Source organism: Oncorhynchus tshawytscha, linkage group LG11 (assembly GCF_018296145.1).
Source record: "Oncorhynchus tshawytscha isolate Ot180627B linkage group LG11, Otsh_v2.0, whole genome shotgun sequence".
NCBI lineage: Eukaryota > Metazoa > Chordata > Actinopteri > Salmoniformes > Salmonidae > Oncorhynchus > Oncorhynchus tshawytscha.
The window spans coordinates 33,285,067-33,312,753 of record NC_056439.1 but is presented as its reverse complement, the minus strand read 5'-3'; the positions used below and the strand labels follow the sequence as shown (position 1 = coordinate 33,312,753).

Below are 27,687 nucleotides of genomic sequence, written 5' to 3'. Positions count from 1 at the left end.
CTCGTTATTGCTATTTTATTGTGTTACTTTTTACATTTTATTTTGTAAATATTTTCTTAACTCTATTTCTTGAACTGCATTGTTGGTTAAATAAGTAAGCATTTCATGGTAAGGTCTACCTGTATAACATTTGATTTTGATTTGTTTTGAGTTCTGATCATGAAATTCCAAGCGCGTTATGTGTCTACACCCACATATAAATGTGTCTACCGTGTCCACCGTGGGTCTGAATTCCCTTTTCCCGTGCTATATTAAAATGCCAGTGTGCATTCTACAAATGGTAGAATAGGCAAAATATGATATTAACTCACCAACAACTGATGGCAGTAGCTAACTACTGTAGCTAACTAGCCAGCTAACTTCTGTAGCTAGTCAGCAAGCTATCAAGCAACGCTAAAGGGATTGCAGACGGGTTAGCATGACTCCAGCCAAACATTTTTTTCCTTCTAAATATTAGCTATCTTGCTAGCATTTATGAGGCCAGCAAACACATTCCTCACACGCTGGGAACATATTTCCTCCAACGTTATAATGAAAAGGTGCCTCTCTGTTCCAAAACACGTTTTCTGGAGTCTTGTGGGTGGAATGCTGATGACGTCGCCCACTGTATGCGCTTTCGGTAGCTTGATTGGGTCCAGACTGAGGAGAAATCCGCACACAATGCATCCATGACCACCTCCTGAAGTGGTCAGCCAGATCTGAACACAATCAGACTACAAAGCGACCTTTGTGTCGAGACCCGTCTTTTCAATATGATCTTCGGATTCTGATAGCAGAAGTCGCATGTAAGTGTCAAGTGTAGACATGACCTTAGTCCCTAGGGATCCAGCGCTCTAACCTCTGCGGATTAACTGGTCCCATGCAAGCACAGCCATACTGATAATTCCTGTGTTCAACACCAAGCCCCATCATGGGAACTCAGACCGATGTTGTGCTGGATGATGAAGTGCAGTGTGGGAGGGACACTTTGTTTCCCATAAATTGTTGTTGTTGTCTCTGCTAACGACAGCTGCATCAGAGAGGCCTGCTGATTGATGTGCTGGATTAGGATTTGGCTTGGAACCTACAGCCCGCCGGGCCAGACCAGGCTGGGCCGGCACTGTGGCAGTAAGTGGGTGTCTGACGAGGCCCTAGAGAGCTTGGCGAACATAGAGCCATATCTGTTCCGTGCTGCAGAGCTTTCTAAGAACCTTTGTTCCCTGTGGCTTGACAAGGAAGTCAACCACTCATGGGTCTTTGTAGGGCTTATCTTTGCAACAGGGGAACAAACTCTAATCTTCAGTCTTACTCTGCCAATATCCCTGTGTCTGTGCTAAAGGCTACTTTCTTTGTGTTGAGTTGACTTCCCTCTCCCAAATCAGTCGTCTAACCCTGTAATAGTTTTATGTAGCATTGTATATGTAGCATTGTATGTAGCAAAAGTATGTAGCATTGTAAACCCACACTGTAGTTAGTAAATGTTTATATAATTACAATTTAAATATCACCAGAAACATTCTAATTTCCTGTTTCACATTCTTTTGTTTCCCTCAATTTCATGTAAAATGTCAACTTTGACTGATATACAACAAACCAGCTCTTCCATAGAATACCAACATAAACACACAAACAAGTATGCAGAAACAAGTAACTTTAAATGTGACAGCTGGTTTGTACAAATTCCAAACATCCCCACACCTTCCCATCCTAAGCCCCACAAGGGTTCATGTGAGGACAAAGTAGCCTCCAGAGCAGAGTCAGCACTCGTTGCCATGTGACGTTCTGTAATCCAGAGTTGGCAGAGAAACACAATGCCCTTATCCATTCACATCACAAGTGAAAGTGCTCATCGGTGACCAGGGTCGAGCCAGAGGTCAAGTTTGTAGCATCAGCACAAAGACAAACAGTCCGTCCCTAACACTGCACACTAACCCTGCCCAGGCCTCATTCAAGTTCATTCACACCCAGACTAGTGAAACAGATCAGGGATCCACACCCTACAGTCTATCCCTGCAGAGGTTAGAAAGAACAGATTGAACTGAAATGGTTAAAGGTTAAACAGTTATGACATATGGGAATTAACACTGATTCCGAACTCCCCCTACATAGCCCTCTATTCCCCCAGCTCAAGGCATACTCTTTTGGCTACAGAATCTGGAGACAAGGGGATGACTCTTGGTCTTCCTCCCTGATTAGGATAGCTGACTACCAGATGGCAGGATAACTTTCCCAGGCAGAACGGCTTAGCATAAAGAGCGTACAGGATTCAAAGTGCCAAGAGTATCAGAGACCTCAACTAAAGCTACCATGGGATTTGCTCTTTGACTTTTTTCCCTACTCTGTAGTTATGAGGAAAAATGTATTTCCTTGCTTTCAACATTACAGCTGCCATTCCACCACTATTGCTAATAGACCTCTTTCTGTGTTTGTAAATGAGAGGGATGTGTGCCATGTTAATGGCAGAACACAGAAGTTCTCATAGAGTGCCATGTACATGTTGCTTATGAGTGCTTTTCACACTACTTTTGGATTATAATTGGAATTTAAGGCTTGTATGAATGTCCTGCTTAACATAATGTTTGTGTCATCATCACAAATCAACTTCATTACACTTAAAAACAACTTCAACCAGTAAAATGGCTCTTTGGCTTGCATTTGCTACAGCCTATGGCAATGACCGTTGGCATTCTAGCTAACAATTACTGCATTCAAAATAGGTATTTTGCAAAGATGACAGCCAAATATAATCTTATTGACTTTTCAAGCAATAATCAAAACAACATTGTAAGCATATCAGAACCCCAAAACGTTTTTATTTTTTATTTAAAAGTAATAATTTCGTAAATGTAAGCTATGTTAAATGGGGGCAGGATGGGATGGTGCTCTTTCTGCATCCTTGATGTGTGCACATCCGTGCCTGACGTCAGTGTGTTGTATACTGAAAAACCATCTATATCACCCTCACTAGGCCTCCCAACAAACCTACTGCTAATACCATGTCTCACACTGCTCCTAATTCTACAACAATAACAGCTACAGATATATCACCTAACAACCCACATAAAAATACTACAGTTTACTAGAGAATACTATAGTACCTAATATAGAATTACATAGTAAACTGTAGTATACTATACACTGTAGTATCCCCCTGTGTAGTATAGTACTTAGTAAATCATTTTGCAGTATACTGTAGAGTACTATAGTAAATACTACAGTATTATCCCCCAAAAACAAAGTAATAAATACTACAGAAATGTCTGCAAAACACTACAGTCCCCAAAAACATAAAACATTTTACTATAAAAAATAATACAGTGTTTAATTTGGATATACCATGCCAATTCCCCTCCCCCATTTCCCAGTTTGTGCCACACATACATGAGAAACGTACATTCAAAGTATATACACACCATATATTTAGTTCCCTATGGGTATAGAAAAGAGCAGAAGCTTTGAACTCTCTGATCACAACCCTGTCCTACCTACACGTTATGGAACATTTGCTCATTTAGTATTTCTCCAGTAGGAGGAAGCCCCCCACTCTAATGGCTGTCGTCAGGAATGAGACCAAAGCGCAGCATGGAAAGTGTTCATGATTTAATGTTGTTTTTTTAAAACACTCAAACCAAATGACAAAAGGAGAGACGAAAGCACACAGTTCTGTCAGGAAAAAAAACTAAACAGAAAACAAGATCCCACAAACACCAAAAGGAAAATTACAACTTATATGTGATCCCCAATCAGAGACAACGATAGACAGCTGCCTCTGATTGGGAACACACACACACACACACACACACACACACACACACACACACACACACACACACACACACACACACGGCCAAAAACAAAGAAATAGAAAACATAGACTTTCCCACCCGAGTCACACCCTGACCTAACCAAACATAGAGAATAAAAAGGATCTCTAAGGTCAGGGCGTGACACCCACGTATGTCAAAGATAATAAAACTAAAACAAACTTCAGTGAATACTAAAGTAATGCCCACAAAAACACTACAGTAAATACTACAGTATACAACCGTCCTCAAAAACACTACAGTAAATACTACACTATAATGTACTACAGTCCGGAAAAACACTACAGTAATTACTATAGTATATTACTCTTGTTTTACTACAGTATTTATACTTTAGTAAACTGTAAATACTACAGTATACATTTATATTTTAGTCATTTATCCAGAGTGACTTACTGAACATTTATTTTTCTTAAAACTGCATAGTTGGTTAAGGGCTTGTAAGGAAGCATTTCACTGTAAGGCTGTTGTATCGGCGCATAATACAATTTGACAAATACAATTTGATTTGAAAATATGATTTGACTTACAGGACCAATTACGGTTAAGTGCCTTGCTCCAGGGCACATTTTTCACCAATCCGCTTGAGGATTCAAACCAGCGACCTTTCGGTTACTGGCCCAAGACTCTAAACCGCTAGGCTACCTGCCTACAGAATACTACAGTAAACACTACAGTATTCGCTGTAGTGTTTTTGCGGACTACAGTGAATACTATAGTAAACTTCACAAAAACACTAAAGTGAATACTATAATATTCCTACCATAGTATACACTATAGTATTTTATTATGTGGAAACAGTAATACTTTCTGGCAGTTCCGTAAACACCTACGTTGGCATGTTGACAGTAGCTTCCAGTAGTGAGAGTGGTGTGGTCTGTCTGGGGTTAGGCTAAAAGGAATGACTGTTCCATGATTAACATGGAGAACTCCCTCACTGACCACAGTTTCCTCTGAAAAGTGACTGTGTGGGTCAGTGTAAAGCCTCGAGTCAACAAGCGCTGTAACCACTGGGCCTATTAGTCAACCAGCAACAAAGGTGGGCCGATATGAGGAAAACAGTTACAGCCTGCAGTAAGATACACTACCGTTCAAAAGTTTGGGGTCACTTAGAAATGTCCATGTTTTTGAAAGAAAAGCACATTTTTTTCCATTAAAATAACATCAAATTGATCAGAAATACAGTGTAGACATTGTTAATGTTGTAAATGACTATTGTAGCTGGAAACGGCTGATTTTTTATGGAATATCTACATAGGCGTACAGAGGCCCATTATCATTATTATTTGTAATCGAACCCACAAAAGCTGATGCTCCAGATACTCCACTAGTCTATAGAAGGCCAGTTTTATTGCTTATTTAAATCAGCACAACAGTTTTCAGCTGTGCTAACGCAATTGCAAAAGGGTTATCTAATGATAAATTAGCCTTTTAAAATTATAAACTTGGATTAGCCAACACAACGTGCCATTGGAAAACAGGAGTGATGGTTGCTGATAATGGGCCTCTGTACACCTATGTAGATATTCCATAAAAAATCTGCCATTTCCAGATAAGCTAGCACAAGTGAAAAGATTGGTATTTAGGATGTCATGCAGTAGGATCCAGTTCCCTCCTCCTCCTCCATGTGTGATTATGTAATCATGGAGCACATAGAGAAATCACCTTTGGAGAGATGTCAGTGCATGCTGCACACACATCCTGCTCTGCCCCTGGCCTGGCCTGTTTCCTGTGGAGGCCTGATGTCAGAGAGGGACGGGAGAGAGGAAGGACCCAGGGGAGGCAGTGAATGTGTCCTCCATGCCGTTCTTTATCACCGATTCAGCTGAGCCTGGAATGGAGCGGTTCATGGCTGGCCCTGACCCTCATAAAACGGGCTGACAGACTAGCTGTGACCACCAGGATCTCTTGCTGGCAGGGAAGGAAGTTTCACTACTTAAGCTGAGCAAAGGCCCCCACAGGAAATCTTGCGTTCCACTGAACGTCTGTCAGGTCTGCTCGGCATTTGACCGTAAGGCGCTACAGAGGGTTGTGTGTACGGCCCAGTACGTCACTGGGGCCAAGCTTCCTGACATCCAGGACCTATACACTAGGCAGTGTCAGAGGAAGGCCCAAAAAATGGTCAAAGACTCCAGTCACCCAAGTCATAGACCGTTCTCTCTGCTACCGCACGGCAAGTGGTACCGGAGGGTCAAGTCTTGGACCAAAAGGCTCCTCAACAGCTTCTACCCCCAAGCCACAAGACTGCTGAACAACTAATCAAATGGCCACCCGGACTATTTACATTGACACCCTCCCCCTTTGTTTTTACACTGCTGCTACTTGCTGTTTGTTATCTATACATAGTCACTTTACAAATTACCTCGACTAACCTGTACCTCCGCACATTGACTCAGCACTGATACCCCCTGACTGTCACTCATAAAATGGAGGCGGAAGAAATGGCAGCAGTTTTACGGGCGCCCAACCAATTGTGCTATTATGTGGGGGTTTTTTGCATTATTTGTAACTTATTTTGTACATGATTTTTCTGCCACCGTATCTTACGGCAAAAAAATGCTTCTGGATATCAGGACAGCGATCTCACACACCTCGGATTAGACAAAGACTGTTTCTACAACAAGGAGGACGCACAGGACATTCTCCAAACATCCCACAGGGCCGACATCCCCGTTATTTGCAAGAGGAAGCGATGCAGGTATAGAGGACAAAGAGCCGGATGCCTCGTCAGGACCCGGAGAAGGCGAGTGGGAAAGCTGCCATTACCATCAATACTACTCACCAACATGCAGTCATTGGACAATAAATTAGATGAGGTACGATCACGAATATCCTACTAACAGGACATCAAACTGTAATATCCTATGTTTTACGGAATGGTGGCTGAATGAAGACATGGATGTTCATCTAGCGGGATATACTTTGCACCGGCAGGATAGAACAGCACACTCTGGTAAGATGAGGAGGGGCGGTCTGTGCATATTTGTAAACAACAGCTGGTGCACGAAATCTAAGGAAGTCTCTAAATTTTGCATGCCTGAAGTAGAGTATATTGTGATAAATTGCCGGCCACACTACTTGCCTCGAGAGTTTTCAGCTATACTTTTCGTGGCTGTTTATTTACCACCACAGACAGATGCTGAACCCACTCAGTGAGCTGTATAAGGAAATGAGCAAACAGGAAACCACTTACCCAGAGGTGGCACTCCTAGTGGCCGGAGACAATAATGCAGGGAAACTTAAATCAGTTCTACCAAATCAAATCAAATGTTATTTGTCACATACACATGGTTAGCAGATGTTAATGCGAGTGTAGCGAAATGCTTATGCTTCTAGTTCTGACCATGCAGTAATATCTAACAAGTAATTTAACAATTTCACAACACCTACGTTATACACACAAGTGTAAAGGAATTATTAAGAATATGTACATATAAATATATGGATGAGCGATGGCCGAACGGCATAGGCAAGATGCAGTAGATAGTACAGTATATACATATGAGATGAGTAATGCAGGGTATGTATATATTATATAAAGTGGCATTGTTTAAAGTGGCTGGTGATACATTTATTACACCCAATTTTTATTATTAAAGTGGCTAGAAATGAGTCAGTTTGTTGGCAGCAACCACTCAATGTTAGTGATGGCTGTTTAACAATCTGATGGCCTTGAGATAGAAGCTGTTTTTCAGTCTCTCGATCCCCGCTTTGATGCACCTGTACTGACCTCGCCTTCTGGATGATAGCGGGGTGAACAGGCAGTGGCTCGGGTGGTTGTTGTCCTTGATGATCATTTTGGCCTTCCTGTGACATCGGGTGGTGTAGGTCTCCTGGAGGGCAGGTAGTTTGCCCCCGGTGATGCGTTGTGCAGACCTCACTACCCTCTGGAGAGCCTTACGGTTCTGGACGGAGCATTTGCCGTACCAGGCGGTGATACAGCTCGACAGGATGCTCTCGATTGTGCATCTGTAAAGCTTGTGAGTGTTTTTGGTGACAAGCTGAATTTCTTCAACCCCCTAAGGTTGAAGAGGCGCTGCTCCACCTTCTTCACCACGCTGTCTGTGCGGGTGGACCATTTCAGTTTGTCCGTGATGTGTACGCCGAGGAACTTAAAACTTTCCACCTTCTCCACTACTCTCCCGTCGATGTGGATAGGGGGCTGCTCCCTCTGCTGTTTCCTGAAGTCCACGGTCATCTCCTTTGTTTTGTTGACATTGAGTGTGAGGTTATTTTCCTGACACCACACTCCGAGGGCCCTCACCTCCTCCTTGTAGGTCGCCCCGTCTTTGTTGTTAATCAAGCCTACCACTGTAGTGTCATCTGCAAAGTTGATTATTGAGTTGGAGGTGTGCATAGTCACGCAGTAATGGGTGAACAGGGAGAGGGCTGAGAACGCACCCTTGTGGGGCCCCAGTGTTGAGGATCAGCGGGGTGGAGATGTTGTTTCCTACCCTCACCACCTGGGGGAGGTCCATCAGGAAGTGCCCAGTTGCACAGGGCGGGGTCGAGACCCAGGGTCTCGCGCTTAATGACGAGTTTGGAGGGTACTCTGGTGTCAAATGGTGAGCTGTCGTCGATGAACAGCATTCTTACTTAGGTATTCCTCTTGTCCAGATGGATTAGGGCAGTGTGCAGTGTGCAGTGTGCTTGCGATTGCGTCGTCTGTGGACCTATTGGGGTAGTAAGCAAATTGGAGTGGGTCTAGGGTGTCAGGTAGGGTGGAGGTGATCTGGTCCTTGACTAATCTCTCAAAGCACTTCATGATGACAGAAGTGAGGGCTACGGGGCCGATAGTTGTTTAGCTCAGTTACCTTAGCGTTCTTGGGAACAGGAACAATGGTGGCCATCTTGAAGCATGTGGGAACAGCAGACTGGGATAAGGATTGATTGAATGTGTCTGTAAACACACCAGCCAGCTGGTCTGCGCATGCTCTGACGACGCGGCTAGGGATGCCGTCTGGGCTGGCAGCCTTGCGAAGGTTAACACGTTTAAATGTTTTACTCACTTTGGCTGCAGTGAAGGAGAGCCCGCAGGTTTTGATAGCGAGCTGTGACGATGGCACTGTATTGTTCTCAAAGCTAGCAAAGAAGTTGTTTAGTTTGTCTGGGAGAAAGACATCGTGGTCCGCGACGGGGCTGGTTCTTTTTGTAGTCCGTGATTGACTGTAGACCCTGCCACATACCTCTTGTGTCTGAGCCGTTGAATTGCGACTCTACTTTGTCTCTATACTGACACTTAGCTTGTTTGATTGCCTTGCGGAGGGGATAGCTACACTGTTAGTATTCGGTCATGTTTCCGGTCAGTGGTTCACGCTTTCAGTTTTGCGCGAATGCTGCCATCAATCCATGGTTGGGGAAGGTTTTAGTAGTCGCTGTGGGTACAACATCACCGATGCACTTGCTAATAAACTCAGCATATTCTTCAATGTTATTGTCCGACGCTATGCGGAACATATCCCAGTCCACGTGATCGAAGCAATCTTGAAGCATGTTAAATGTGCAACCAGAGGGAAAAAAAATTCTAGATCACCTTTACTCCACACACAGAGACGCGTACAAAGCTCTCCCTCGCCCTCCATTTGATAAATCCGACCACAACTCTATCCTCCTGATTCCTTCTTACAAGCAAAAATAAATGCAGGAAGCACCAGTGAAAAAAGTGGTCAGATGGGGGCCTCCCGGGTGATGCAGTGGATCGCAGTGCCACCAGAGATTCTGGGTTCGCGCCCAGGCTCTGTCGCAGCTGGCCGCGACCTTGAGGTCCGTGGGGCGATGCACAACTGGCCTAGCGTCGTCCGGGTTAGGGAGGGCCTGGCCGGTAGGGATATCCTTGTCTCATCGTGCACTAGCGACTCCTGTGGCGGGCCGGGCGCAGTGCACGCCAACCAGGTCACCAGGTGCACAGTGTTTCCTCCGGTGCGGCTGGCTTCCGGGTTGGATGCGCGCCGTGTTAAGAAGCGGCGCGGCTTGGTTGGGTTGTGTTTCGGAGGACGCATGGGAGTTGTAGCGATGAGACAAGATAGTAACTACCACGAAAGGGGGTAAAATAAAATGAAAAATAACAAAAAAGTGGTCAGATGCTAAACTACAGGACTGTTTTGCTAGCACAGACTGGAACATGTTCCGGGATCCGGGATTCTTCCGATGGCATTGAGGAGTACACCACACTGGTTTTATCAATAAGTGCATCGAGGACGTCGTCCCCACAGTGACTGTATGTACATACCCCAACCAGAATCCATGGATTACAGGCAACATTTGCCTGAGCTAAAGGGTAGAACTGCCGCTTTCAAGGTGCGGGACTCTAACCCGGAAGCTTACAAGAAATCCTGCTATGCCCTGCGACGAACCATCAAACAGGCAAAGTGTCAATACAGGGCTAAGATTGAATCATACTACACCGGCTCCGACACTCGTCTTATGTGGCAGGGCTTGCAAACTATTACAGACTACAAAGGGAAGCACAGCCGCGAGCCTACCAGACGAGCTAAATCACTTCTATGCTCGCTTCAAGGCAATCAACACTGAGGCATGCATGAGAGCATCAGCTGTTCCGGACAAATGAGTGATCACGCTCTCCATAGCCGATGTGAGTAAGACCTTTTAAACAGGTCAACATACACAAGGCTGCGGGGCCAGGCGGATTACCAGGACGTGTGCTCCGGGCATGTCTTGCACCTTTGCACCCCAGTATCTCTACTTGCACATTCATCTTCTGCACATTCTACCATTCCAGTGTTTAATTGCTATATTGTAATTACTTCGCTACCATGGCCTATTTATTGCCTTACCTCTCTTATCCTTCCTCATTTCCACATGCTGTATATAGATTTTTTTACTGTATTATTGATTGTATGTTTGTTTATTCCATGTGTAACTCTGTGTTGTTGTATGTGTCGAACTGTTTTGCTTTATCTTGGCCATGTCGCAGTTGCAAATGAGAACTTGTTCTCAACTAGCCTACCTGGTTAAATAAAGGTTAAATAAAAATAAAATAAAATGTGCTGACCAACTGGCAGGGGTCTTCACTGACATTTTCAACATGTCCCTGATTGTGTCTGTAATACCAACATGTTTCAAGCAGACCACCATAGTCCCTGTGCCCAAGAACACAAAGACAACCTGCCTAAATTACTACAGACCCATAGCACTCACGTCCGTACCCATGAATTGCTTTGAAATGCTGGTCATGGCCAGGCACGACTCCAACACCATCAATAAGTTTGCAGACAACACAACAGTGGTAGGCCTGATCACCGACAACGACGAGACAGCCTATAGGGAGGAAGTCAGAGACCTGGCCGGATGGTGCCAGAATAACAACCTATCCCTCAACGTAACCAAGACTAAAGAGATGATTGGACTACAGGAAAATGAGGACCGAGCATGCCCCCATTCTCATCGACGGGGCTGTAGTGGAGCAGGTTGAGAGCTTCAAGTTCCTTGGCGTCCACATCAACAACAAACTAGAATGGTCCAAACACACCAAGACAGTCGTGAAGAGGGCACGACAAAGCCTATTCCCCCTCAGGAAACTAAAAAGATTTGACATGGGTCCTGAGAACCTCAAAAGGTTCTACAGCTGCAACATCACTGCCTGGTATGGCATTTGCTCGGCCTCTGACCACAAGGCACTACAGAGGGTAGTGCGTACGGCCCAGTACATCACTCGGGCTAAACTTCCTGCCATCCAGGACCTCTACACCAGGCGGTGTCAGAGGAAGGCCCTAACAATTGTCAAAGACCCCAGCCACCCCAGTCATAGACTGTTCTCTCTACTACCGCATGGCAAGCGGTACTGGAGTGCCAAGTCTAGGACAAAAAGGCTTCTCAACAGTTTTTACCCCCAAGCCATAAGACTCCTGAACAGGTAATCAAATGGCTACCCGGACTATTTGCATTGTGTGCCCCCCCAACCCCGCTTTTTACGCTGCTGCTACTCTCTGTTTATCATATATGCATAGTCACTTTAACTATACATTCATGCACATACTAGCTCAATTGGGCCAACCAACCAGTGCTCCCACGCATTGGCTAACCGGGCTATCTGTGTTGTGTCCCGCCACCCACCAACTCCTCTTTTACGCTACTGCTACTCTGTTCATCATATATGTACATACTTTCTCAATCAGCCTGACTAACCGGTGTCTGTATGTAGCCTCGCTACCTTTATAGCCTCGCTACTGTATATAGCCTGTATTTTTACTGTTGTTTTATTTCTTTACTTACCTATTGTTCCCCAAATACCTTTTTTGCACTATTGGTTAGAGTCTGTAAGTAAGCATTTCACTGTAAGGTCTACACCTGTTGTATTTGGCGCAAGTGACAAATAAACTTTGATTTGATCATTCACTTTGCAGTTTATCCACAATAATAGTTTATCCTCCTCTGCTGGAGAGCTGGAGGCCCTTTACAGTGGGATCTCGCTGGCATGACCATGAAAGAACATCTTTTTAAGAACATCTGATGCTACAGGATTTGCCTTTTTAATTTTTCCACGTTTGTGTTTTGTAAAATTACATTTGAAGTGTCTCAATCTCTGGGAATGTCTGCCTGTGTGAGTCAAGTCGACTTCAAATTCCAAGTAGTCTGACAGACAATTCGTAATGGAATGGATATAACAGCCTTCCCATATAGTGGTAAAGTGAATGAAGTGCAGATCGAATTTTGACTAAAAGAGGTCATTATAACTAATATGGCATCACCATGTTGTTTAGACAGCTGTAGCCACAAACCCAAGCATGGCGCCAAGTGACAGAACTACCGATCAGTGACACCTGCCGGCAAGGCCATTCCTAAGGAACTGTCCATCCGCTGCAGTGAAGAGTTCAGCGTTCCACCTGCTGATGATAGCCAGTCAACAAAGGTGGAAACCGTGACAAACCCTGATGCAGAATGTTATTGGCATGGTTACAGTAAAACATGTCATCTGCAAACATCATGAACACTCTTGTCTTTCCTGAGTGGCCTCTTTTACTACTCTACACAGGCCTTCTGTAAATTGAGTTAAGTGCAGCAAAAATCTACACCTGTTTTACTGGAATGTCTTACAGACCGTCCCGATATTCCCATGTGTTGACAAACCACTTCACGAAATACAGTAGACAGTATGCTTTCCCCATCTGCTGTTGACGCAGTGCACACACGGTGATTTCATTACCAAGGGAGGCCAACTGGCAGGTCTGGAGAGCAGGCCGTCTGGACTCCCAAACCACTCCACGTCAGCCAGCCAGGCGACTTCTCATGCCCTTATCACTGCTGGCCAATTTGGCCCACCTTAAGCCCAGCTCCGCTTGAAGGCGCTAATAAAAATGGCCCCATTGTCAGTGCACAACCCAATAGGCAATACAGGCAAAGTCAGCAACTAAGTGCTACTGGCATAACCACCCAAATCTGTTTCCCAGACATACCTCACACCTTCCCTCTTATGGAGAACAGGAAAGGCCTGGACAGGCTGGAGGCAGGAGAGGAGAGGCAGCAGAGGCAGAGACAGTGGTCTGGGGATGTTGTGCCCTTCTCCAAGCCAAGAGAGGAGAGAGGGTAAAACCTGCAGGACGTTGTAATCTTTGCAGAGGTGGCTACCCTGACTCGTAAATTTGGGCTTGGCACCGCTTTACACTCTCTCAGTGACCTCATATTGCTCCTACACCTCTGGCCACAGTACAACCAAAACCTGATATCTAAGACAAAGACCCAGGTCCCCTGATGATCCAGGGGTAAATTGCTCCACCTCTGGCTTTCAACAGAGCCTGAGCGGAGAATGTTGCTCACTAGAACCTGACCAACAGAATACATCACATAAACTTCTGAGAACCAGCTCTCTACTAACTAAATGCAGACACATGTGAACCTCCCACATGAAAAAAATACTAAAGTATACTATGGTATAAATACTATAGTATTCACTGTACTGTTTTTGGAGACTTTAATGTAGTTTTCACTGTAGTTTTTTTCCCCAGACTAAAGTCAGCAAAAACACTACAGCGAATACAATAATATTTACTGTAGAATACAGTTAACTATACTATAAATACTCTAGTAAAAGAAAACTAGAGTATACACTATAGTAATTAATGTAGTGTTTTTGTGGATTGTAGTATACTATAGTATTTACTTTAGTGTTTTTGTGGACTGTAGTATACTGTAGTATTTACTATAGTGTTTTTGCGGACATTCCTGTGTTATTTACTACATAGTTTTTTAGTGGATAATACTGTAGTATTTACTATAGTATTCCACAGTGTACTACAACATTCTATAGTAAGTACTACACATGTTCAAGGGATAATACAGTGTGTATTTAGTATAGTATTCTACAGTATACTACAGTTTACTATAGAATTCTATAGTAAATACTGTAGTATTCTATAGTAAACTGTAGTATTTTTTCATGTGGGCTGCCACTCTCCGAGTGGGTTATATGAATAATATTTTCCAAATGTCCACACACACACTGTTTTCTATACTTCTCATAGTTTGGCCCTGTTTCTGTCTTCAAATCCCCTTTTTTTCTAAATGGATGGGTTTGCCAGCGCGTCCACAAGCTTTCATTTGAGCGGGCTTGTGTTGTGGAATAGGAAATGGCTCATCTTCAGATTAACAGCACCTGCTGAGATGTGTTAGTCAGCTCCATTAGAGACAAGAGCGATCAAGCCGCACATCGCCAGGTTGTGTGTGACTCAGTAATGGTGTCTTCCTCTTCTAATGTAAAATGTGCAGTTTTGCTCTTATTTGTCCCAAATCTGTGACTCAGGCTACAAATATGTCCACTCAATGAATATCAAAGCAAACATATGTATAGCAACTGTGCACTTCTGACACATGCCTTGCATTGATTACATACTAAAGATGTATCGTGACTAAGAAACAATGCAAGTGAAAAAGAGTAACACTGCTTTAGGAAAACATCTGCCAAAACATTTACTTGGGTTACTTCAAGCTACTACAGGCATCAGAGGGGTTTTGCCAGAGTAATTCCATAACACAGAAATAAGATGTGACATAACCACGTAAAAGGCACTCGCTATTAGAACATACTGGACCATAAACGTCAACTGTAATCGAATAGAATACGGAGTTTTCGGAGAACGATATTACCCAGATGACACTTTGGCTGAAAATGAAGGGTGACCTCAGTGCTCAAACTAATTATGGCACTTTATACAACTGCCTGAGGATTAGAAAACCATTGGGCTCTTATCCAAGGCAGAGAAGCATTTGACAAGATAAACCTATCCCATTCATAGCAAACAATATGCCTGAACAGTCATAGACACAAACAAGCATCACCTTTCAACACCCTCAGTCAGAAGTACGGTTCAAACCATAACACAACCTTAATCAGAAGATTTGGCAGTGACCTCCAGGCTTAACAATGTCCTTAAGCAAACCGCGGAGAGAGGAAAAAACTCAATGTTGTGAGCAGAATAATGCTGTTGAGTATCATTTCCAGAGTAATAGCGACAAAAATAGACTGATGTCGAAGCCAAAAGTCTGATGCCATTCTCTGGTTTGATTAATGGTCTTCTGAGAGTAGCTGAATGTGCTGTGAGAGGGCCTAGTCTGACCAGTTGTCACGCTATGTGCATCGGTAGTCATTGTTAGTCCAGTCCAATGAGTCACAGAATAAATGTCATTTTTTATAGTGTTACACAAACCCAAAGAAAATACATTATTCATTCAAATCAGGTTTATATATTCATAGCAAATGGCAAGCATTACTGTGACTTTCCTATCTGGCCAATCAGACGCTGTTTCCTTTCATTCTACATGTTGATCTTCATGGGTTTTCACCCAGAGAGCAGCTCTTTTCAACCGTGAAGAAGGAAAGACATGCAATGTTGTTTAGCTCTGGTTTTACACAGCATTAAGCATGAAGTATTAAACATTTAACATATGGACCCGCTCATCTGCTTTGATTCAACCAAATAACAAACACACATCATAATGCAAACCAGAATAAAAAACGTCTGTATGTCGTATGTTGTACATAATACATCACAGAGAATATCATTGCACTTACATGACAGCATGTATTACATTGTCTATGTAACTGTTGTTGTAGTGTAACTAATGGTGGTGGGGAGAGTACATTGCCTTTCTACTCCCCTTACTTACTCCTGTCAGAATAAGGCTGATTTTCATTAGATGAGAAAAATGTATTATGTGTTTGTATTTTAAAAATGAGGAGCTTAGAGGCAATACTCATTTTTATATGAGCAACGTTTTACCAACACTTGAGTCCAAGTTTGACAGTGAGACAAATTCCATGTTCAAATGAAGAAGGATATCAGTGTGCCATGACACCGGCCAAAAACATTTCAATACGCCTCGGGGTTGGCATGCCCACATGTCAGACTGCCATCATAGATCAAAATAAATGGCATCGGAGGTTTAAATCCTCTTCTGAACAACAATAATTTAAACAAATCTCAGATGTCAGTGATCTAGAACATCAGTATTGATTACACTTTAAAGGCCCACTGTCTGCTTGGAATAGAAACAAGAATTTTTGACTGTCACGCCATTATTTAGTGTGTTAAAAATCCAGAATGTATGCATCTTGGGCAAATGTCCAGAATGACATATTCAGTGTTTACTGAGCTCCTAAAGCCCCTATCCTCCTTTTATATTTAACCTTTATTTAACTAGGCAAATCAGTTGAGAAAATATTATTACTTACAATGACAGCCTACGAACAGTGGGTTAACTGCTCAGGGGCTGAACGACAGAATTTTACCTTGTTAGCTCGGGGATTCGATCCGGCAACCTTTCAGTTACTGGCCTAAAGCTCTAACCACTAGGCTACCTGCCACCCCAGTATTACATATTCAATGTTTACTGAGCTCCTATTCTCTTAAAGCTCCTATTCTCTTAAAGCCCCTATCCTCTTAAAGCCCCTATCCTCTTAAAGCTCCTATTCTCTTAAAGCCCCTATCCTCTTAAAGCCCCTATCCTATTAAAGCCCCTATCCTATTAAAGCTCCTATCCTCTTAAAACCCCTATCCTATTAAAGCCCCTATCCTCTTAAAACCCCTATCCTATTAAAGCCCCTATCCTCTTAAAGCCCCTATCCTATTAAAGCCCCTATCCTATTAAAGCCCCTATCCTATTAAAGCCCCTATCCAATTAAAGCCCCTATCCTATTAAAGCCCCTATCCTATTAAAGCTCCTATCCTATTAAAGCCCCTATCCTATTAAAGCCCCTATCCTCTTAAAGCCCTTATCCTATTAAAGCCCCTATCCTATTAAAGCCCCTATCCTATTAAAGCCCCTATCCTATTAAAGCCTCTATCCTCTTAAAGCCCATATCCTATTAAAGCCCCTATCCTATTAAAGCCCCTATCCTCTTAAAGCCCCTATCCTATTAAAGCCCCTATCCTATTAAAGCCCCTATCCTCTTAAAGCCCCTATCCTCTTAAAGCCCCTATCCTATTAAAGCCCCTATCCTCTTAAAGCCCCTATCCTATTAAAGCCCCTATCCTATTAAGCCGCCGTTTTATGGGATCCTGAGCAATTGTGCTATTTTGTGTGTTTGCACTGTTTTGAACTTTTCTTGTACATAATGTTTTTGAAAAAGTTTCCTATGACTGAAAATACCTTCTGGACATCAGAACAGCATTTACTCACCTCGAACTGGACAAGGTATTTTTCTTTAATGAGTCAGACACAAAGGATAAACTGCTCCTCCTGGACCAGGCCCAAATCCCCGTCATTCGTATGAAGAGGAGACGGGCTGTTACAGGGGTTGGCGAGCCGGATGCCTAGTGAAACTGAGTAGGTGAGTGGATAATCCACTTCTACCCTCCGTTCTATTGGCGAATGTTTAATCACTGGAGAATAAATTGGATGAGCTCCGTTCGAGACTATCCTATCAACAGGAATTAAAAACTGTAATAGCCTATGTTTCACTGAGTCGTGGCTAAACAAGGACATAGATAATACACAGTTAGCTGGGTTTTCCGTGCATCTACTAGGCAGAACAGCAGCCTCTGGTAAGATCGGGGGGTCTTTGTCTCTTTATTAACAACAGCTGGTGCGCAATCGCTAATATTAAGGAAGTCTCAAGGTTCTGCTCGCCTGATTTTGAGTAATGTACCTCATGATAAGCTGTAGACCATAGTATTTACCAAGAGAGTTTTCATCTACAGTTGTGGCCAAAAGTTTTGAGAATGACACAAATATTAATTTCCACAAAGTTTGCTGCTTCAGTGTCTTAAGATATTTTTGTCAGATGTTACTCTGGAATACTGAAGTATATTTGCAAGCATTTCATAAGTGTCAAAGGCTTTTATTGACAATTACATGAAGTTGATGCAAAGAGTCAATATTTGCAGTGTTAACCCTTCTTTTTCAAGACCTCTGCAATCCACCCTGGCATGCTGTCAATTCACTTCTGGGCCACATCCTGACTGATGGCAGCCCATTCTTGCATAATCAATGCTTGGAGTTTGTCAGACAGAATTTGTGGGGTTTTGTTTGTCCACCCGCCTCTTGAGGATTGACCACAAGTTCTCAATGGGATTAAGGTCTGGGGAGTTTCCTGGCCATGGACCCAAAATATCAATGTTTTGTTCCCCGAGCCACTTAGATATCACTTTTGCCTTATGGCAAGGTGCTCAATCGTGCTGGAAAACGCATTGTTCGTCACCAAACTGTTCCTGGATGGTTGGGAGAAGTTGCTCTCGGAGGATGTGTTGGTACCATTCTTTATACATAGCTGTGTTCTTAGGCAAAATTGTGAGTGAGTCCACTCCTTTGGCTGAAAACCCCACACATGAATGATCTCAGGATGCTTTACTGTTGGCATGACACAGGATTGATGGTAGCGCTCACCTTGTCTTCTCCGGACAAGCTTTTTTCCAGATGACCCAAACAATCGGAAAGGGGATTCAACAGAGAAAATGACTTTACCCCAGTCCTCAGCAGTCCAATCCTTGTACCTTTTGCAGAATATCAGTCTGTCCCCGATTGGCTTCTTTGCTGCCCTTCTTGACACCAAGCCATCCTCCAAAAGCCTTTGCCTCACTGTGCGTGCAGATGCACTCACACCTTATCCCAGTGTGCTGTTCCCACTTGCTTCAAGATGGCCACCATTGTTCCTGTTCCCAAGAAAACTAAGGTAGCTGAGCTAAACGACTATCGCCCGTAGCACTCACTTCCGTCATCATGAAGTGCTTTGAGAGACTAGTTAAGGACCATATCACCTCCACCCTACCTGACACCCTAGACCCACTCCAATTTGCTTACCGCCCCAATAGGTCCACAGACGACGCAATTGCAACCACACTGCACACTGCCCTAACCCATCTGGACAAGAGGAATACCTATGTGAGAATGCTGTTCATCGACTACAGCTCAGCATTTAACACCATAGTACCCTCCAAACTCGACCCCGCCCTGTGCAACTGGGTACTGGACTTCCTGGCCGACCCCAGGTGGTGAGGGTAGGTAGCAAAATCTCCACCCCACTGATCCTCAACACTGGGGACCCACAAGGGTGCGTTCTGAGACCTCTCCTGTATTCCCTGTTCACCCACGACTGCGTGGCCATGCACGCCTCCAACTCAATCATCAAGTTTGCAGACGACACTACAGTGGTAGGCTTGATTACCAACAACGACGAGACGGCCTACGGGGAGGAGGTGAGGGCCCTCGGAGTGTGGTGTCAAGAAAATAACCTCACACTCAATGTCAACAAAACAAAGAAGATGATCTTAGACTTCAGGAAACAGCAGAGAGAGCAGCCCCCTATCCACATCAACGGGACAGTAGTGGAGAGGGTAGTAAGTTTTAAGTTCCTTGGCGTACACATCTAGGACGAACCGAATTGGTCCACCCACACAGACAGCGTGGTGAAGAAGTTGTAGCAGCGCCTCTCCAACCTCATGAGGCTGAAGAAATTCGGCTTGTCACCAAAAACACTCAAAAACTTTTACAGATGCACAATCGAGAGCATCCTGTCGCGCTGTATCACCGCCTGGTACAGCAACTGCTCCGCCCACAATGTAAGGCTCTCCAGAGGGTAGTGAGGTCTGCACAACGCATCATTTGACAGAGGAAGAACAATGATTCCAAGCACCACCCTCCTTTTGAAGCTTCCAGTCTGTTTTCGAACTCAATCAGCATGACTGCGTGATCTCCAGCCTTGTCCTCGTCAACACACACCTGTGTTAACGAGAGAATCACTGACATGATGTCAGCTGGTCCTTTTGTGGCAGGGCTGAAATGCAGTGGTAATGTTTTTTTGGGATTCAGTTCATTTGCATGGCAAAGAGGGACTTTGCAATGAATTACAATTCATCTGATCACTCTTCATAACATTCTGGAGTATATGCAAATTGCCATCATCGAAACTGAGGCAGTAGACTTTGTGAAAATTTATAATTGTGTCATTCTCAAAACTTTTGGCCACGACTGTATATTCTTCATAGCGATGCTGGCACTAAGACCACACTCAACGAGCTGTAAAAGGTCATAAGCAAACAAGAAAATGCTCATCCAGAGGCGGCGCTCCTAGTGGCCGGGGACTTTAATGCATGAAACTGAAATATGTTTTACTTCATTTCTACCAGCATATAACATGTGTAAATAGGGGTAAACCTCTAGATCGCCTTTACTCCACACACAGAGACGCGTACAAAGCTCTCCCTCGCCCTCCATTTAGCAAATCTGACCATAACTGTATCCTCCTGATTCCCGCTTACAAGCAAAAACTCAGTGGTCCGATGAAGTGGATGCTAAGCTAGAGGACTGTTTTGCTAGCACAGACTGGAATATGTTCCGGGATTCATCCGATTGCATTGAGGAGCATACCACATCAGTCACCGGCTTCATTAATAAGTGCATTGACAACGTCGTCCCCACAGTGGCCGTACGTACATATCCCAACCAGAAGCCATGGATTATAGGCAACATCCGCACTGAGAAAAAAGGCTATGGCTGCCGCTTTCAAGGAGCGGGACACTAATACGGACTCTTAAAATAAATCCTGATATGCCCTACGACAAACCATCAAACAGGCAAAGCGTCAATATAGGACTAAATTCGAATTCCACTACAGCAGCTCTGATGCTTGTCGGATGTGGCAGGGCTTGCATACCATTACGGATTACAAATACCAGACGGGCTAAATCAAATCAATGCTAAATCAATTCAGACCACCATAGTCCCTGTGCCCAAGAAAGCCAAGGTAACCTGCCTAAATGACTACTGCCCTGTAGGAAAGCCTACATGAGAATGTTGTTCATTGACTACGCCATAGTGACCTCCAAGCTCATCACTAAGCTAAGGACCCTGGGAATGACCACCTCCCTCTGCAACTGTATAATGGAATTACTGACGGTCCCCCCTCTTCCACACTGACTCTCAACACGGGGGCCCCTCAGAGGGGTGCGTGCTTAATCCCCTTATGTACAGCCTGTTCACCCACGACTTCATGGCCACGCAGGACTACAACACCATCATTAAGTTTGCTGACAACACAGCGGTGATAGGCCTGATCACTGACGACGATGAGACAGCCTATAGGGAGGAGGTCAGAGACCTGCCAGTGTGGTGCCAGAACAACAACCTATCCATCAACGTGAGCAAGACAAAGGAGCTGATCGTGAAGTACAGGAAAAGGAGGGCCAAGCATGCCCCATTCTCATCGACTGGGCTGTAGTGGTGAAGGTTGAGCGTGTCAAGTTCCTTGGTGTCCACATCACTATGGACCTATCATGGTCCAAACACACTAAGACAGTCTTAAGGGGGGCACGACAACGCCTATTCCCCCTCAGGAGGCTGAAAAGATTTGGCATGGGTCCTTAGATCCACAAAAGGTTCTACAGCTGCACCATCAAAAGCATCCTGTCTTTCAGCTTGGTATGGCAACTGCTCTGCATCCGACCGCAAGGCGCTACAGTGGGTAGTGCATACGGCCCAGTACATCAGTGGGGCTGAGCTCCCTACCATCCAGGACCTACATACCAGACGTTGTCAGAGGAATGCCCAAAAAATTGTCATAGACTCCAGCCACCCAAGTCATAGACTGTTCTCTCTGCTACTGCACAGCAAGCGGTGCCAGAGTGCCAAGTCAGGGACCAAAAGGCTCCTTAACAGCTTCTACCCCCAAGCCATAAGACTACTGACCAGTTAATCAAATGGCTACCCAGACTATTTACATTGACCCCTTTACTTTATCTACAGTTGGTCGGAAGTTTACATACACCTTAGCTAACTACATTTAAACTCAGTTTTCACAATTCCTGACATTTAATCAGAGTGAAAATTCCCTGTCTTAGGTCAGTCAGGATCACCACTTTATTTTAAGAATGTGATAATGTCAGAATTAATTATTTATTTCAGCTTTTATTTCTTTCATCATTTTCCCAGTGGGTCAGGAGTTTATATACACTCAATTAGTATTTAGTAGCATTGCCTTTAAATTGTTTAACTTGGGTCAAACGTTTCGGGTAGCCTTCCACAAGCTTTCCACAATAAGTTGGGTGAATTTTGGCCCATTCCTCCTGTAGGCCTCCTTGCTTGCACACACTTTTTCAGTTCTGCCCACACATTTTCTATAGGATTGAGGTCAGGGCTTTGTGATGGCCTCTCCAATACCTCGACTTTGTTGTCCTAAAGCCATTTGGCCACAACTTTGGAAGTATGCTTGGGGCCATTGTCCATTTGGAAGATGCATTTGCGACCAAGCTTTAACTTCCTGACTGATGTCTTGAGATGTTGTTTCAATATATCCACATAATTTTGCTCCCTCATGATGCCATCTATTTTGTGAAGTGAACCAGTCCCTCCTGCAGCAAAGCACCCCCACAACATGATGCTGCCACCCCGGTGCTTCACGGTTGGGATGGTGTTCTTCGGCTTGCAAGCCTCCCCCTTTTCCTCCATACATAACGATGGTCATTATGGCTAACCATTTCTATTTTTGTTTCATCAGACCAGAGGACATTTCTCCAAAAAGTACAACCTTAGTCCCCATGTGCAGTTGCAAACCGTAGTCTGGCCTTTATGGCGGTTTTGGAGCAGTGGCTTCTTCATTGCTGAGCGGCCTTTCAGGTTATGTTGATATAGTACTTGTTTTACTGTGGATATAGATACTTTTGTACCCGTTTCCTCCAGCATCTTCACAATGTCCTTTGCTGTTGTTCTGGGATTGATTTGCACTTTTCACACCAAAGTACGTTCATCTCTAGGAGACAGAACGCGTCTCCTTTCTGAGCGGTATGACGGCTGTGTGGTCCCATGGTGTTTATACTTGTGGACTATTGTTTGTACAGATGAACGTGGTACCTTCAGGCATTTGGAAATTGCTCCCAAGGATGAACCAGACTTGTGAAGGTCTTGGCTGATTTCTTTTGATTTTCCCATAATGTCAAGCAAAGAGGCATTGAGTTTGAAGGTTGGCCTTGAAATACATCCACAGGTACACCTCCAATTGACTCAAATTATGTCAGTTAGCCTATCAGAAGCATCTAAAGCCATGACATCATTTTCCAAGCTGTTTAAAGGCACAGTCAACTTAGTGTATGTAAACTTCTGACTCGCTGGAATTGTGACACAGTGAATTATAAGTGAAATAATCTGTCTGTAAACAATTGTTGGAAAAATGACTTGTGTCATGCACAAAGTAGATGTCCTAACCGACTTGCCAAAACTATAGTTTGTCAACAAGAAATTTGTGGAGTGGTTGAAAAACGAGTTTTAATGACTCCAACCTAAGTGTATGTAAACTTCTGACTTCAACTGTATTATTATTTGTTGCACTGACTCTCTTGCACAGGCTCCATGTACACTCACTGGACTCTAACCACACACTCACACATACTACACTGACACTCCAACACACACAATGACACACATATTGACGCCACACACATTCATTCACATTCCTTCACACTCTTCACCCACGCTGCTGCTACTCTCTGTTTATCTATGCATAGTCCCTTTACCCCTACCTACATGCACATTGACTCAATGCCGGTAACCCTTCTAGAGTATATATCCTCGTTATTGTTGCTGTTATTTTTATTGTCTTACTATTTTTCCTAGTTTATTTATTTAGTTTATTTAGCCCATTTTTATTACTTAATTTTTATAACTGACTCCAGGTCATCTATAAGTCTCTGCTAGGTAAAGCCCCGCCTTATCTTAGCTCACTGGTCACCATAGCAACACCCGCCCGTAGCATGCGCTCCAGCATGTATATTTCACTGGTCATCCCGAAAGCCAACACCTCCTTTGGCCGCCTTTCCTTACGGTTCTTTGCTGCCAATGACTGGAACAAATTGCACAAGTCACTGAAGCTGGAGACTTATATCTCCCTCACTAACTATAAGCATCAGCTGTCAGAGTAGCTTACCGATCACAGCCCATCTGTAAATAGCCCACCCAACTACCTCATCCCCATATTGTTATTTTTTTTGCTCTTTTGCACCCCAGTATCTCTACTTGCACATCATCATTTGCACATCTATCACTCCAGTGTTAATGCTAAATTGTAATTATTTTGCCACTATGGCCTGTTTATTGCATTACCTCCCTAATCTTACAACATTTGCACACACTGTGTATAGATTGTTCTATAGTGTTATTGACTGTATGTTTGTCTATCTCATGTGTAACTCTGTGTTGTTGTTTTTGCCACACTGCTTTGTTTTATCTTGGCCAGGTCGCAGTTGTAAATGATAACTTGTTCCCCAACTGGCCTACCTGGTTAAATAAAGGTGAAATAAATCAAATAAACTATGCATTGTTGGTTTAGAGCTCGTAAAGTAACCATTTCATGGTAAGGATTACACCTGTGTCATGTTTGCTCCTGCTCCTCCCCTCCGGCGTCGCCAGAGTACTAACCACCAGTCCTGGGATTCATCATTACACACACCTGTTAATCATTATGATTCATACCTGGACTCCACTACCTTCATCATTTCCCCCCCTTAATATGTCACTCTCCCCTGTTCACTCACCAGTTGGTATTGTTCTTGTGTATCGGCGGTCTGCCTTAAGTTAGTGTCGTGTTCTTGGTTTTATTCAAATGTTTCACCTGCTTCCGACTCACCGCCCCATCATTACAACCTGTTGCATTTGGCACAAATTGTATTTGATTTGATTTAAAAGGGTTATTTGGCTGCTCCCCATAACAGAACCCTTTGAACAACCTTTTTAGGTTCCAGGTAGAACCCTTTTGGGTCCATGTAGAACCCTTTCCAGAAAGGGTTCTACATGGAACCCAATAGGGTTCTCCTATGGGGACAACCAAAGAACCCTTTTGGAATCCTTCTTCTAAGAGTGTAGCTTGTGTTGGGAAAACACATTGTTCCTCCAGCTAATCAGATATAAATAAGGTCAGTGAGTAACCATCTATAAATGTCTAAATACTCAAACAGGAAGGAGGTACAGTGCAATGATGGACTTACACAGGCTGGAGAGACTGTCTGGTGGTCTCAGGGCTGGGGATGTCTACGGCCTGCCTCTCCGTGGGTTTCCTCCTGGGCTGCTCCCTCTGGAAGGGGTTGGTGCCTGGCTGGATGCGCCTCAGGGACCCTCCGGTGTGGATGTACACCTGCTCTGGGGCAGCCTCCTCGCAGCGGGCCCCCTGGAACCCAGAGCGGCACACACAGGTGTGGGGCCTGCTGCAGGAGCCACGGTTTTGGCAGGGGGGCTGGCAGTCGGCTGCAGGGGGCAGAGAGAGAGATGGAGGCAGATCTTTAACGGTGTCATGTTAGAACATGTGGCCTTTCACATAAAAGAGCATCTCCAGACATGGCCTACATTATCTCAGCACTAGCCGGCTTTACTTTAAGTGATTCAATCAAGGACCAATTAGTTGTGTGTCCATGCCGTTGCTTTTACTCTGGTTTCCTTATAGTGCAAAGCCTGGAGGGAATGTCATGTTCAATTTCACCTGAGCCCAAGACAGCCCTGTTAAGTCTAAATGTATGTGATCTCTTACATTTAACCCATTTCTCACTAAGGTAAGAGTCACTTCAGCTCCTTGGCTGTGCTTAATGCTGCTGGTGCTCCAATGATCAGCAGTTTTTCTAGAAATTCCTTTGGTCACTGATTCCAAATCTAATGCGTGCTGTTACAGGGGATGTGGGGATGTGTTTTCATTGTCTGGTCAACGATTGATGTATAAACAATAGTTCTCAATTGTCTGCAAATACAGCAATCGTTGAGGTAATTTCATGGTTATGGCAAAACAATCTGCACACGTCCAAATTTGGGCCCTCCCTGCACCTCAGTCTGGCTACTTGAACACTATTCTTAGACCTGTGGCATGAGATTCATAGCAAACAACCTTTCCATCTTGTGACACAAATGTATGCACTGGATAGCACTGCAGAATTGATGGCATTGTTCTCAAACACTAAATCAGGTCGCTACTCTCTGGTGGCTAAAGCAAACTGCAGTGCTCTGTCCACAGTGGTGGAATGCTATTGACACAGATGCCGTGCCACTGACAGATCGCAGGCAGGAAAACTTCCACTGCTTTTGGCACTGTGAGGAGAGCTGGTAGCTAAGGGCCCCACGGGCTGCATGGTCTACCTGCTGTAGGCTTCCTGTTTTAGCAATATGATGCCATTCAGACATGGGGTCCAGTTTGTCTGGTGTAAGAGACGAATGGACCTCCTAGGTGTCCTCTAATGCATGAGGATGACCGAGTCCTTGGCTGCCATACCAAGGAACATGATTATTCTAATTTATGAACTGGGTGGTTCGAGCTCTGAATGCTGATTGGCTGACAGCCGTGGTATATCAGACCATATACCACGGGTATGACAAAACATTTATTTTTACTGTTCTAATTATGTTGGTTACCAGTTTATAATAGCAATAAGGCACCTTGCAGGTTTGTGGTATATGGCCAATATACCACAGCTAAGGGCTGTATTCAGGCATTCAGCGTTGTGTTGTGACTAAGAACAGCACTAAGCCGTGGTATATTGGCCATATACCACACCCCTTTAGGCATTATTGCTCACAGCTTGGCTTCAGTCTTTTGTTCTCTCGCTCTCTCTAATTGTATCCGAGCAATATACCTAAAATTGCCATGAAACGGCAATTTGAATTAAACTAGCACCACATGGTTTTGAAATCAGCACAACTTTCTCACAACATGATGTATGCTAATTGAGAGTATGCAATACAAACAGTCAATCATCGCAACATGAGGACAAAAGGGAACAAACTGGGAATTAAATAATAGTCCTTGACCATATTCCTGTGGTTTATGGGGAAGTCTATTCTATTTAAACCCACACATTTGCTAGAGCATTAGTTTGAACTGCTTTGGGGAAAATCCAGCCCTTTCTGATGAAGTATACTACACATTCAGTCAGGGAAATGATGATGAAGTATACTACACATTCAGTCAGGGAAATGATGATGAAGTATACTACACATTCAGTCAGGGAAATCATGATGAAGTATACTACACATTCAGTCAGGGAAATGATGATGAAGTATACTACACATTCAGTCAGGGAAATGATGATGAAGTATACTACACATTCAGTCAGGGAAATGATGATGAAGTATACTACACATTCAGTCAGGGAAATGATGATGAAGTATACTACACATTCAGTCAGGGAAATGATGATGAAGTATACTACACATTCAGTCAGGGAAATGATGATGAAGTATACTACACATTCAGTCAGGGAAATGATGATGAAGTATACTACACATTCAGTCAGGGAAATGATGATGAAGTATACTACATATTCAGTCAGGGAAATGATGATGAAGTATACTACACATTCAGTCAGGGAAATGTAACTTGGTATGTGATCTGAGTTTTCTAGTACACTATGGGATAAAATAAGAAATGCTTTGTCTCTATATGGCAAAGAGTTAAATATATCATCCACTA

General features: G+C 43.8%; 1 protein-coding gene across 3 annotated transcripts in view; it reads right to left on the bottom strand.

Annotated features, from left to right (window-relative positions):
- The window catches only part of LOC112261798 (latent-transforming growth factor beta-binding protein 2), a 148,842-nt gene that overhangs the window by 97,085 nt on the left and 24,070 nt on the right, over positions 1-27,687 (bottom strand). For all 3 annotated transcript variants that reach the window (XM_042330032.1, XM_024437411.2, XM_024437410.2), the window contains exon 3: positions 25,226-25,481. In XM_042330032.1, the coding sequence (XP_042185966.1) occupies positions 25,226-25,481 (256 nt within the window). The remainder of the gene's footprint in view (positions 1-25,225; positions 25,482-27,687) is intronic.